At 50.0% G+C, this 14,746-nt stretch overlaps 1 protein-coding gene across 8 annotated transcripts in view; it reads left to right on the top strand.

Annotated features, from left to right (window-relative positions):
- SELENBP1 (selenium binding protein 1) overlaps positions 1 to 14,746 on the top strand; it is a 171,267-nt gene that overhangs the window by 95,327 nt on the left and 61,194 nt on the right. For 6 of the 8 annotated variants that reach the window (XM_063946664.1, XM_063946663.1, XM_063946665.1 and 3 more), the window contains 4 exons: positions 600 to 662; positions 1,106 to 1,218; positions 1,404 to 1,589; positions 1,695 to 1,815. In XM_063946664.1, coding sequence (XP_063802734.1) covers positions 600 to 662; positions 1,106 to 1,218; positions 1,404 to 1,589; positions 1,695 to 1,815 — 483 coding nt within the window. Of the gene's footprint in view, positions 1 to 599; positions 663 to 1,105; positions 1,219 to 1,403; positions 1,590 to 1,694; positions 1,816 to 13,566; positions 13,750 to 13,924; positions 14,107 to 14,280; positions 14,360 to 14,540; positions 14,663 to 14,746 lie in introns of all 8 variants that reach the window. The other 2 variants (XM_063946666.1, XM_063946669.1) reach the window with 2 other exon arrangements.

Here is a 14,746-nt window from a genome sequence, read left to right as displayed (position 1 = left end):
TATGTGTGCAGTTTATATGGTCTCTCTATGTAATATTTTTTGACTTTGACACTTCGCTCGCCACACTTTACTGTTCCAAATAGATTGTGACATGGACCCAGGGGATTATGGGAAAGGTCCTCTCCACGAAGGGAAACTAGATGCTACCGCAATATTAGCGATCGCAGCGCCGGCATGTATGAAGGGCTCTGAAAGGAGCCCCGGCGATTTGCGTGCGGTGTTAGCGGAAACTCCTACACTTGTGGGCCATGAACCATACATGTGCGGTGATCTGTAGGCTACAACAGGCTAACGCCATCTTTAGACGTGTAATCCGGTGGGATGGCAGCAGATATCTGAGGTTCCCGTGTCATACTAATATTTGCGACTCCCCCAAAAGGGGAGTTTTTGGGGAATTTGCCGCAGATATTTAGTGATAAATGGGGCCCCTGATACAGGTAACCAGGTAATGACACCCCCGGCCTGTGCGCGCCTCACTATCACGCCGACGTGTAAACCAGGGAATATGCTGTTGTATAAATACCCCGCTGCTTACGGTTGTGTTGCCTGTTTACCTCAGCCCTGGGACCAACTAATATTTACGGTCTCCTTCTCCACAGCGACGTGTTCATCATCATCATCATGTGGCCCTGGCTACAAGACTCCTCTGGATGCCATGAAAGGTAACGTCAGCGCAGTAATTGCAGCTGCGGGGGCTCGCTTACATTACCGCAGTAGAGTGGCGGGAGGCGTAGTGTCAGTAACTAGAATATTCCGGGACCGCGGCTCCCCTCAGCTTGGTGCGTCAGTCATGGCGGCTGTACTGCATGGCTAGTGGCGTAGTATTTCATGTGCTGCGCATAATGGGTGAACGTGTGGTTACAATGTTGTGCCACTCTACACACATGTTTAGGGTACCCGGGTACAAAAATTAGATAGGGAACAAGGAGCCCTGTAATGTCGGGCGGGGAGGGGGCGGGGGGGGGGGGGGGGGGGAATATGGCGTTCTAATGCCCTGTAAATGAGCCGCCTTTTCCTCTATTATCATGGGTTTATATGTGGCCTGCGTGGGGGCTGGCTCTCTGAGAATTTTCTGTTTCCTTATGGGTCTGTCTCTGATGCCCAGGTCCCCGTGAGAAAATCATTTATGTTCCCTGTATCTATCGCAACAGCGGTAACTGTAAACCTGACTACTTGGCCACTGTGAACGTGGACCCTTCATCGCCACAGTACTCCCAGGTAAGCCACGTCATGGATATCATGATATATAGCTCGCTGCCTGACACGTCCTGCACTGTATACAATATTCCAGCAATGGGAAATGGTTCTAGAGCAGCGACTGCACACGCCTGCCCTTACATGAATGTAGAACATGAGCTTGCCGGTAAAGGTGGTAAAACTGAATCCAATAAATCCCGTTCCAGGTTATTCACCGTCTGTCGATGCCCAACGCAAACGACGAGCTCCACCACTCGGGCTGGAACACCTGCAGCAGCTGCTTCGGGGACCACACCCAAGTTAGGGACCGGCTGATCCTGCCATGTCTCAATTCTTCCCGGGTCTACGTGGTTGATGTGGGTACCGACTCGCTGGCCCCTCGCATCCACAAGGTGGGTATTACGCTAAACCGGAGATTCCCGCTTTGCCGAGTCTCTGTGTCTGGTTAGATACGTGTTCCTGGGCAGTATGTGACGCAGCTGCCATCCGTTCTCCAGGTGGTGGAAGCTGAGGATATCCAGAAGAAGTGCGGCCTGGCAAATATGCACAACTCTCACTGCCTGGCCTGCGGGGAGATCATGATCAGTACCTTGGGAGACCCGTCCGGGAATGGCAAAGGTGCGTGGTAGTAATATTCTAGAAATTACATGGTGGGATTGTTACTGAGTAGTAAGGAGGAGTGGGGAAATTGGACAGCTCCCCCTATTCTTATACATAACAGGTGCTGCCATGCTGAGGCTTCTAGTCCCACACAGGAAAAAGAAAAATGACGACGCACGCTCCGCACTAAGAATACTGATTAGTCAGAATCACTTTGATAAACTCTTATGGGCCCTACACACTGGGCAATTTGACTGCACGATATGAATGATCTCGTTCATTAATGATACCGTTCATATCTTTCAGTGTGGAGGCACCAGCGACGAATAATGTACGGCCCCGTGCTCCTTCAACGCTGGTGCCCCGTCGGCTGTGCATGCAGGCCAATATGGACAATCTCGTCCATATTTGTCTGCACTTCTATGGTGACGGGGGGGGGGAGTGAAGAAACTTCACTGTCGCCCGTCGGCTGTATCCGCCGTCAGGCAGCTCGGCGGCAGATCGCCAAATGTGTAGGACCCTTTACAATGGACATGGCTTATAAGTAGACTTGCTATATTATCCCTTAATTCCGGACACTTGTGAACTACACAGGTTTTGTGGCTGACTAAAACCAGGGGAAATGCAGGCTTGCAGTCTGCCAACCATAGAACCTGTATAATTCATAGGTGCCCTGAATTAACCTGATGCAAGGTTTTCACATTGAAGGCTGAGGGCTGGTTCCAGGACGCGCTTGCGAATCATTCCCACGTGTGTAAGTTCTCTGTAGCCATTTTGTTGTCCTTTGTGTTTGCCATTTATTCTCTTTCTGTTTGCTCATGTTTACGATCGTTTGCTATTGTTCATATTATTCCTTGTTATACTGTTTAGATTTTTATGTTAGTTCTGTAGTGTATAAGCTGTATTGTTTACCCTTTTTTTATACTAAAAGAATCTTCCACGAAGGTGTTAGAGCCTGAGTGGTCGTTTAAATCCATACCAGGTCTTGTGTATTTCACCATTTACTACCAAGGGTTTCTGGGCGTCTCAATCGCTCAAACAGCTTTCATATTATCAAGGTCAATAAGCGTTACATCATTGTAGTATTACAGTACTAAGGTTTACAGTATAAGCATACCCTTACAGTGTGTTGTTATAAGGTTTACTGTGTATCATTCAGTGAGCGTCAGCGCCGCTCGTGTCCCACTCTCACGGCACAGCGTCCGCTACGCCAATAGCGTAGCATTACGGTACTCGGGCCACCTATAGCGTGCTCGATACTAAGCCCGTGAGCGTACGTGCCGCTCGTGCGTCGCGCCCACGGCCTAGCGTCTGCTACACTAAGTGCGTACCCTTACGGTACTCCGTGCGCCAATTGTGTACTTAGTCCATAATAAGTATATAGCTTATGTTCAAAGGTAATATTTGACTTTATCAATTGAACTGTCCTTTGTTACCCACATTCAATCTGTCTCAAGATCATGTTACATACATCTAAGAAACATATCCAAAATACGACCATACCTTACAAGACACAGCAAAAACTCTAATCCATGCTCTCATTATCTCCCGCATTGATTATTGTAATAGTCTCCTGACCGGTCTTCCCAAACATAGGCTCTCACCACTACAATCCATTTTGAATGCAGCTGCGAGGCTAATCTTCCTTGCCAGACGTTCATCGTCTGCAGATCCGCTCTGTCAGTCCCTCCATTGGTTACCGGTATTCTACCGTATTAAATATAAAATACTTTTACTCGCATACAAGGCTATTAACCAAACTGCACCAACATACATCTCTTCACTCATCTCAAAATATCTCCCTACCAGACCTCTCCGCTCTGCACAAGATCTACGTCTCTCATCCACATGTATTACTTGTTCACACTCAAAATTACAGGACTTTATCCGGGCTTCACCCACTCTGTGGAATGCCCTCCCACGCACAGTAAGACTCGCCTCTAGTCTCCAAACCTTTAAATGTTCCCTGAAAACTCACCTCTTCAGACAAGCCTATCAAATTCCAGACCCACCCACTTAACCTTCAGTGCTTCCCTATCTAATTACATCCTCTGCAGAGTATTCATACCATCACATATCTTGTCTTTCTTTAGTCTCACACCCTCCTGACACTTGGATAACTTTGTGGGGTATCATCATACAACCCATTAAGAACCTAGCAATCTGGTGGACCATTATGCAATAGGTAGCATCTATCCTTGTGTATCTATGCCTATTTCCCTATAGATTGTAAGCTTGCAAGCAGGGCCTTCCTACCTCTGTCTGTCTGTTTTTACCCAGTTTTGTTCTATTACTGTTCTTCTAATTGTAAAGCGCAACGGAATATGCTGCGCCATATAAGATACTCTTAATAAATAAAATAATAATGCTATGGTAAGCTTAATATAAGTGAAGTCTTTAACACAAATTTGGCCATAACTGTGTCCCATCCACCGTGTTAAGGTGAACTTCATTAGATGGGTCCCTAACCTCCCTAATGACACATTATATACATTTATCCAGGCCTTACCTTTAAGTAGAGCCCATTCTAATATGTAGCCAGCAATGCAGGAACCGGCACCTTCAGGTGTACAACACATACACAGATATAGAGAAAATAGGGGTGGACTTGGTCTATCAGTATACTTGGTGCCTGACGTGTGCACCTGCCTGTGTACTATGTCACTCTGCTTAAATATAAAAATACATCTATGTATGTCCTGCACTCTCAATTCCCACAAAATTGCTGGGGTGTCACTCAAAATTCATTGGGCGGAAAGGCATAGGGGGTCATTCCAACCCGTTCGCTGCGTTTTAACGCAGCAGAGCAAACGGGTCCCTGCTGCGCATGTGCTATAATGCGCCTGTGCATGCCGGACGGCTAAAGGCCGTAGCAGCATAGCAATCGCCTCTGCCTGATTGACAGGCAGAGGCAATCGATGGGCGGGAGGGGGCGAAACGGGCGGCGTTTGGACACCATTTCGTAGGCGCGGTTCGGCCAACGCAGGCGTGGCCGGACCAAACGGGGGGCGGGCCGCAGCAGCTGCGTGACGTCATATGCAGCCGCTTCGGGCCGGGGAGAGAGGAGTAGCTCCCAGCCAGCTTGCTAAAGCTGCGCTGGTCGGGAGCTACTCCTGAAGTGCAAAGGTATTGTCACGGGGACTGGGTTTTGTGAATCCGGAATTGTGGCTTGCGGTTTGTTATCGGTGACTTTAGACAGGATTAGCCGAGCAGTCTGAATGAGTCTTTTTCATAGATCTTTAACGGAGATTCCACGGGTGCCCTAGCTGTTTACTTGTTAGAGCGGTTGCGTCGGCAGGACCTGTACGTCTGTGGACGAACGTCTGGCGGCACGGACATGCGGGGCAGGCTAGCCCTGTGCAGGGCATCCCCCCATATGTCAGGGAACATGATTGTAGCTGTGCTAAATTTATATATTTATCAGCCAATTAGTTTGTAAGCCTGACATAATATATTTGCTGATATGTGAAACGCTAATTAATTAAAATTTCTCTGACGTCCTAGTGGATGCTGGGAACTCCGTAAGGACCATGGGGAATAGCGGGCTCCGAAGGAGGCTGGGCACTCTAGAAAGATTTCAGACTACCTGGTGTGCACTGGCTCCTCCCACTATGACCCTCCTCCAAGCCTCAGTTAGAATTCGTGCCCGGCCGAGGTTGGATGCACACTAGGGGCTCTCCTGAGCTCTTAGAAAGAATAGACTTAGGTTTTTTATTTTCAGTGAGACCTGCTGGCAACAGGCTCACTGCAGCGAGGGACTAAGGGGAGAAGAAGCGAACTCGCCTGTTTGCAGCCGGATTGGGCTTCTTAGGCTACTGGACACCATTAGCTCCAGAGGGATCGACCGCAGGCCCAGTCCTTGGTGTTCGGTCCCGGAGCCGCGCCGCCGTCCCCCTTACAGAGCCAGAAGCAAGAAGATGGTCCGGAAAATCGGCGGCATGAAGACTCTGTCTTCACCAAGGTAGCGCACAGCACTGCAGCTGTGCGCCATTGCTCCTCTCACACTTCACACTCCGGTCACTGAGGGTGCAGGGTGCTGGGGGGGGGCGCCCTGAGGCAGCAATAATAACACCTTGGCTGGCTAAAATACCTCAATATATAGCCCCAGAGGCTATATATGAGGTAAATACCCCTGCCAGAATTCCATAAAAAGCGGGAGAATAGGCAGCGAAAAAGGGGCGGAGCCTATCTCCTCAGCACACTGGCGCCATTTTTCCCTCACAGCTCGGCTGGAAGGAAGCTCCCTGGCTCTTCCCTGCAATATACAGTAACAGTAAGAGGGAAAAGAGAGGGGGGGGCATTAAATTTGGCAGTATATATACATATATTATATGAAAAGCAGCTATTAGGGACATAACTCAGTTAGTCCCTGTATATATATAGCGCTCTGGTGTGTGCTGGCATACTCTCACTCTGTCCCCCCAAAGGGCTTTTTGTGGGTCCTGTCCTCTGTTGAGCATTCCCTGTGTGTATGGGGTGTGTCGGTACGGCTGTGTCGACATGTTTGATGAGGATAATGAGGTGGAGGCGGAGCAGATGCATTTTGAAGGGACGTCACCCCCTGCGGGGCAGACACCCGAGTGGATGAACTTATGGAAAGAAATGAGTGCACGTATAGATTCTTTACATAAGAAATTTGACGACATGCCAAATGTGGGACAGCCGGGATCTCAGCTCGTGCCTGTCCAGGTGCCTCAGGGGTCGTCAGGGGCTCTAAAACGCCCGCTACCTCAGTTTGCAGACCCGGATGTCGACACGGATACTGATAACAGTGTCGACGACGATGAGTCAAACCTAATGCCTGTCAGGGCCATTCACTGCATGATTGAGGCAATGAAAGAGGTGTTAAACATTTCTGATTTACATCCAGGTACCACAAAAAAGGGTATTATGTTTGGGGAGAAAAAACTACCCGTAGTTTTTCCCCCATCAGATGAACTAAATGAAGTGTGTGAAGAAGCGTGGCTTTTCCCTGATAAAAAATTAGTAATTCCTAAGAAGGTACTAATGGCGTTCCCTTTCCCGCCAGAGGATAGGTCACGTTGGGAAACACCACCTAGGGTGGATAAAGCGCTCACACGTTTGTCAAAAAAGGTGGCACTACCCTCTCAGGATACGGCCGCCCTTAAGGAGCCTGCTGATAGAAAGCAGGAGGCGATCCTGAAGTCTGTATACACACACTCAGGCATTATACTTAGACCAGCTATTGCGTCAGCTTGGATGTGCAGTGCTGCCGCTGCATGGTCAGATTCCCTGTCAGAAAATATTGACACACTAGACAGAGACACTATTCTGCTAACGATTGACCATATAAAAGATTCAGTCTTATATATGAGAGATGCACAGAGGGAGATCTGCCGGCTGGCATCTAAAGTAAGTGCATTGTCTATCTCTGCTAGGAGATGCTTATGGACTCGTCAGTGGACGGGAGATGCAGATTCCAAGAGGCACATGGAAGTTTTGCCTTATAAAGGGGAGGAATTATTTGGGGATGGTCTCTCCGACCTAGTTTCCACAGCAACGTCTGGGAAGTCAGCATTTTTACCCCATGTTCCCTCACAGCCTAAGAAGGCGCCATTTTATCAGGTTCAGTCCTTTCGGACCCAGAAAAGCAAGCGTGGAAAAGGAGGGTCTTTTCTGTCTAGATGCAGAGGTAGGGGAAAAAGGCTGCAACAGACAGCAGGTTCCCAGGAACAAAAGTCCTCCCCCGCTTCCTCTTCCAAGTCCGCCGCATGACGGTGGGGCTCCACAGGTGGAGCCAGGTACGGTGGGGGCCCGCCTCAGAAATTTCAGCGATCAGTGGGCTCGCTCACAGGTGGATCCCTGGATCCTTCAAATAGTATCTCAGGGGTACAAGCTGGAATTCGAGGCGGCTCCACCCCACCGGTTCCTAAAATCTGCCTTGCCGATTGCTCCCTCAGACAGGGAGGCGGTGCTAGCGGCAATTCACAAGCTGTATTCCCAGCAGGTGATAATCAAGGTACCCCTACTTCAACAAGGCCGGGGTTACTATTCCACACTATTTGTGGTACCGAAGCCGGACGGTTCGGTGAGACCCATTTTAAATTTGAAGTCCTTGAACATGTACATAAAAAAATTCAAGTTCAAGATGGAATCGCTCAGGGCGGTTATTGCAAGTCTAGACGAGGGGGATTACATGGTTTCCCTGGACATCAAGGATGCTTACCTGCATGTCCCCATTTACCATCCTCACCAGGAGTACCTCAGATTTGTGGTACAGGATTGCCATTACCAATTCCAGACGCTGCCGTTTGGACTCTCCACGGCACCAAGGGTATTTACCAAGGTTATGGCGGAAATGATGATACTCCTTCGGAAAAAGGGAGTTTTAATTATCCCATACTTGGACGATCTCCTAATAAAGGCACGATCCAAGGAACAGTTGTTAGTGGGAGTAGCACTATCTCAGGAGGTGCTGCACCAGCACGGCTGGATTCTGAATATCCCAAAGTCACAGCTGGTACCGACGACACGTCTACTGTTCCTGGGTATGATCCTGGACACAGTCCAGAAAAAAGTGTTTCTCCCGGAGGAGAAAGCCAGGGAGTTGTCTTCTCTAGTCAGAGACCTCCTGAAACCAAAACAGGTATCGGTGCATCGCTGCACGCGGGTCCTGGGAAAGATGGTAGCTTCTTACGAAGCAATTCCATTCGGCAGGTTCCATGCCAGAATCTTTCAGTGGGACCTGTTGGACAAGTGGTCCGGATCGCATCTTCAGATGCATCGCTTGATAACCCTGTCTGCAAGAACCAGGGTGTCTCTTCTGTGGTGGCTGCAGAGTGCTCATCTTCTAGAGGGCCGCAGGTTCGGAATACAGGACTGGGTCCTGGTGACCACGGATGCCAGCCTGCGAGGCTGGGGGGCAGTCACAAAGGGAAGAAACTTCCAAGGACTATGGTCGAGTCAGGAGACTTCCCTACACATAAATATTCTGGAACTGAGGGCCATTTACAATGCCCTAAGTCAAGCAAAATCCCTGCTCCTACACCAGCCAGTGCTGATCCAGTCAGACAACATCACGGCAGTCGCCCATGTGAATCGACAGGGCGGCACAAGAAGCAGGATGGCAATGACAGAAGCCACAAGAATTCTCCGATGGGCGGAAAATCATGTGTTAGCACTGTCAGCAGTGTTCATTCCGGGAGTGGACAACTGGGAAGCAGACTTCCTCAGCAGACACGACCTCCACCCGGGAGAGTGGGGACTTCATCCAGAAGTCTTCCAAATGATTGTACATCAGTGGGGTCGTCCACAAGTGGACATGATGGCGTCCCGCCTAAACAAAAAACTAGGGAGGTATTGCGCCAGGTCAAGAGACCCTCAAGCGATAGCTGTGGACGCTCTGGTGACACCGTGGGTGTACCAGTCAGTTTATGTGTTCCCTCCGCTGCCTCTCATACCAAAGGTATTGAGAATAATAAGAAAGCGAGGAGTAAACACAATTCTCGTGGTTCCGGATTGGCCAAGAAGAACATGGTACCCGGAACTTCAAGAGATGATCTCAGAGGACCCGTGGCCTCTGCCGCTAAGACAAGACCTGCTACAGCAGGGGCCCTGTCTGTTCCAAGACTTACCGCGGCTGCGTTTGACGGCATGGCGGTTGAACGCTGGATCCTGAAAGAAAAGGGCATTCCGGAGGAAGTCATTCCTACGCTTATTAAAGCCAGGAAAGAGGTTACAGCAAATCATTATCACCGCATATGGCGGAAATATGTTGCATGGTGTGAGGCCGAAAAGGCCCCAACTGAGGAATTTCAACTAGGTCGATTTCTGCATTTCCTGCAAGCAGGAGTGAATATGGGCCTAAAACTGGGTTCCATTAAGGTACAGATCTCGGCTCTATCGATTTTCTTTCAGAAAGAACTAGCTTCAGTACCTGAAGTTCAGACATTTGTAAAGGGAGTGCTGCATATTCAGCCCCCATATGTGCCTCCTGTGGCACCTTGGGATCTCAACGTGGTGTTGAGTTTCTTAAAATCACATTGGTTTGAACCACTAAAAACCGTGGATCTGAAATATCTCACGTGGAAGGTGGTCATGTTATTGGCCTTGGCTTCTGCCAGGCGAGTGTCAGATTTGGCGGCTTTGTCATGTAAAAGCCCTTATCTGATTTTCCATATGGATAGGGCAGAATTGAGGACTCGTCCCCAGTTTCTCCCTAAGGTGGTGTCAGCGTTTCATTTGAACCAGCCTATTGTGGTGCCTGCGGCCACTAGGGACTTAGAGGACTCCAAGTTGTTAGACGTGGTCAGGGCCCTGAAAATATATGTTTCCAGGACGGCTGGAGTCAGAAAATCTGACTCGCTGTTTATCCTATATGCACCCAACAAGCTGGGTGCTCCTGCTTCTAAGCAGACTATTGCTCGTTGGATTTGTAGTACAATTCAACTTGCACATTCTGTGGCAGGCCTGCCACAGCCAAAATCTGTCAATGCCCATTCCACAAGGAAGGTGGGCTCATCTTTGGCGGCTGCCCGAGGGGTCTCGGCTTTACAACTTTGCCGAGCTGCTACTTGGTCAGGGGCAAACACGTTTGCAAAATTCTATAAATTTGATACCCTGGCTGAGGAGGACCTGGAGTTCTCTCATTCGGTGTTGCAGAGTCATCCGCACTCTCCCGCCCGTTTGGGAGTTTTGGTATAAATCCCCATGGTCCTTACGGAGTTCCCAGCATCCACTAGGACGTCAGAGAAAATAAGAATTTACTCACCGGTAATTCTATTTCTCGTAGTCCGTAGTGGATGCTGGGCGCCCATCCCAAGTGCGGATTGTCTGCAATACTTGTACATAGTTATTGTTAACTAAATCGGGTTATTGTTGAGCCATCTGTTGAGAGGCTCAGTTGTTTCATACTGTTAACTGGGTTTCATATCACGAGTTGTACGGTGTGATTGGTGTGGCTGGTATGAGTCTTACCCGGGATTCAAAATCCTTCCTTATTGTGTACGCTCGTCCGGGCACAGTATCCTAACTGAGGCTTGGAGGAGGGTCATAGTGGGAGGAGCCAGTGCACACCAGGTAGTCTGAAATCTTTCTAGAGTGCCCAGCCTCCTTCGGAGCCCGCTATTCCCCATGGTCCTTACGGAGTTCCCAGCATCCACTACGGACTACGAGAAATAGAATTACCGGTGAGTAAATTCTTATTATATCCATATATTAATAACCATATATGTTATATTAATAAACGATTCCATAAATCAATAATACACATAGGAGGGAAGCTGGTACTGTAGTATGTAGCAGGTGGAGTGTCGCACATGGAGCGTGGCACTGTATACACATGGGAGACACTGATGCTCTGGGAGGGATGCTGGTACTGTAGTCTGTAGCAGGTGGAGTATCACACATGGAGCGTGGCACTGTATACACATGGGAGACACTGATGCTCTGGGAGGGATGCTGGTACTGTAGTCTGTAGCAGGTGGAGTATAACACATGGAGCGTGGCACTGTATACACATGGGAGACACTGATGCTCTGGGAGGGATGCTGGTACTGTAGTCTGTAGCAGGTGGAGTATCACACATGGAGCGTGGCACTGTATACATATGGGAGACACTGATGCTCTGGGAGGGAAGCTGGTACTGTAGCCTGTAGCATGTGGAGTATCACACATGGAGCGTGGCACTGTATACACATGGGAGACACTGATGCTCTGGGAAGGATGCTGGTACTGTAGTCTGTAGCAGGTGGAGTATCGCACATGGAGCGTGGCACTGTATACACATGGGAGACACTGATGCTGTGGGAGGGATGCTGGTACTGTAGTCTGTAGCAGGTGGAGCATCACACATGGAGCGTGGCACTGTATACACATGGGAGACACTGATGCTCTGGGAGAGATGCTTGGTACTGTAGTCTGTAGCAGGTGGAGTATCACACATGGAGCGTGGCACTGTATACACATGGGAGACACTGATGCTCTGGGAGGGATGCTGGTACTGTAGTCTGTAGCAGGTGGAGTATCACACATGGAGCGTGGCACTGTATACACAGGGGAGACACTGATGCTCTGGGAGGGATGCTGGTACTGTAGTCTGTAACAGGTGGAGTATAACACATGGAGCGTGGCACTGTATACACATGGGAGACACTGATGCTCTGGGAGGGATGCTGGTACTGTAGTCTGTAGCAGGTGGAGTATCACACATGGAGCGTGGCACTGTATACACATGGGAGACACTGATGCTCTGGGAGGGATGCTGGTACTGTAGTCTGTAGCAGGTGGAGTATCACACATGGAGCGTGGCACTGTATACACATGGGAGACACTGATGCTCTGGGAGGGATGCTGGTACTGTAGTCTGTAGCAGGTGGACTGTCGCACATGGAGCATGGCACTGTATACACATGGGAGACACTGATGCTCTGGGAGGGATGCTGGTACTGTAGTCTGTAGCAGGTGGAGTGTCGCACATGGAGCGTGGCACTGTATACATATGGGAGACACTGATGCTGTGGGAGGGATGCTGGTACTGTAGTCTGTAGCAGGTGGAGTATCACACATGGAGCATGGCACTGTATACACATGGGAGACACTGATGCTCTGGGAGGGATGCTGGTACTGTAGTCTGTAGCAGGTGGAGTATCACACATAGAGCGTGGCACTGTATACACATGGGAGACACTGATGCTCTGGGAGGGATGCTGGTACTGTAGTCTGTAGCAGGTGGACTGTCGCACATGGAGCGTGGCACTGTATACACATGGGAGACACTGATGCTGTGGGAGGGATGCTGGTACTGTAGTCTGTAGCAGGTGGAGTGTCGCACATGGAGCGTGGCACTGTATACACATGGGAGACACTGATGCTCTGGGAGGGATGCTGGTACTGTAGTCTGTAGCAGGTGGAGTGTCGCACATGGAGCGTGGCACTGTATACACATGGGAGACACTGATGCTCTGGGAGGGATGCTGGTACTGTAGTCTGTAGCAGGTGGAGTATCACACATGGAGCGTGGCACTGTATACACATGGGAGACACTGATGCTCTGGGAGGGATGCTGGTACTGTAGTCTGTAGCAGGTGGACTGTCGCACATGGAGCGTGGCACTGTATACACATGGGAGACACTGATGCTCTGGGAGGGATGCTGGTACTGTAGTCTGTAGCAGGTGGAGTGTCGCACATGGAGCGTGGCACTGTATACACATGGGAGACACTGATGCTGTGGGAGGGATGCTGGTACTGTAGTCTGTAGCAGGTGGAGTATCACACATGGAGCGTGGCACTGTATACACATGGGAGACACTGATGCTCTGGGAGGGATGCTGGTACTGTAGTCTGTAGCAGGTGGAGTATCACACATGGAGCGTGGCACTGTATACACATGGGAGACACTGATGCTCTGGGAGGGATGCTGGTACTGTAGTCTGTAGCAGGTGGACTGTCGCACATGGAGCGTGGCACTGTATACACATGGGAGACACTGATGCTCTGGGAGGGATGCTGGTACTGTAGTCTGTAGCAGGTGGAGTGTCGCACATGGAGCGTGGCACTGTATACACATGGGAGACACTGATGCTCTGGGAGGGATGCTGGTACTGTAGTCTGTAGCAGGTGGAGTGTCGCACATGGAGCGTGGCACTGTATACACATGGGAGACACTGATGCTCTGGGAGGGATGCTGGTTCTGTAGTCTATAGCAGGTGGAGTATCACACATGGAGCGTGGTGTCTTCTGGAGCAGGGACACCCATGAACTTGCACTAGTTCCCACTCTGTGACCAGGTCTCTGCTCTGTATCTCAGGTGGCTTTGTGTTGCTGGATGGAAAGACGTTTAAGGTGAAAGGGAACTGGGAAGCGGAGGGACAGGCTGCACGATTTGGCTATGATTTCTGGTACCAACCCCGGCACAACATCATGGTTAGCTCCGAATGGGGGGCCCCCAAGGTGTTCAGCAAAGGCTTCAACATAGAAGACGTACAGGCTGGTAAGAGAACGGTTTTCCAACTCATGGGGGGGTTTATAATCTGCTTTCCCTTTTACAGAGGAGCAAGGGAAGGGGCCTGCACCACTTCTGGACCCCACCCCAAACACTCCAGGCCTGGGAAAGCCAGACAGGATCCCTTGTCCAATCTAGACTTGCTATCATTGCTGTATTGTAGGGCACTACGGGAGCCAGTTGCACTTCTGGGATTGGACCAAACACACCCGCATACAGAGTCTGGACCTGGGGGAGGATGGCCAGATCCCACTGGAAGTACGCTTCCTGCACAATCCTGATGCTGACCAGGGCTTTGTCGGGTGTGGTCTTGGCAGCTCTGTGTTCCGCTTTTTCAAGACCAAGGTGAGATGGAGAGGATCATGTGTGGTGGGAAGTAGTGACCATCTGTCACATTGGTGGTGCTGCCGCTTCCTGTAATAGGTGGGCGATGTATTCAGGCTCAGGTGTGGTATACCTAGAAGTGTGTGATATGAAGGGATTCCTGACCCTAACTCGTCTGTTATCTTTCTGTTATAGGATGGGCCATGGGCCGCAGAGAAGGTCATCCAGGTTCCCTCTAAGAAGGTGGAAGGTTGGGCATTGCCAGAGATGCCAGGTGAGTGATTTACTATCCGAGTCGCTGGGACAGGTGAGATTAGTAGTAAGCGTAGCTGTAATATGAGGGGTGGTCTGTACAGATTAGGGGGCCTGTCTTGTGTCCATGCTGGAAGTCAGAGAATATTTACCAACAGAATGGTTTGCTGTATGTTATTCTTACACCTGTCCCTCCCCCTCAGGCCTGATCACAAACACCCTGCTGTCGTTGGATGACCGCTTTATGTACTTCAATAACTGGCTGCACGGTGACATCAGACAGTATGACATCACTGACACCAAGAACCCCAAACTGGTCGGACAAGTGAGTGCCAAGTGTGAGTCCTCCTGGTTGGGAAGTGAGGTCCCTCCAGGAATGGTGGCAGGATGGGTGGTGGACACAGGTGAT

Source organism: Pseudophryne corroboree, chromosome 12, assembly GCF_028390025.1.
Source record: "Pseudophryne corroboree isolate aPseCor3 chromosome 12, aPseCor3.hap2, whole genome shotgun sequence".
Taxonomy (NCBI): Eukaryota; Metazoa; Chordata; class Amphibia; order Anura; family Myobatrachidae; genus Pseudophryne; species Pseudophryne corroboree.
This window is presented reverse-complemented; position numbering and strand designations above follow the sequence as displayed.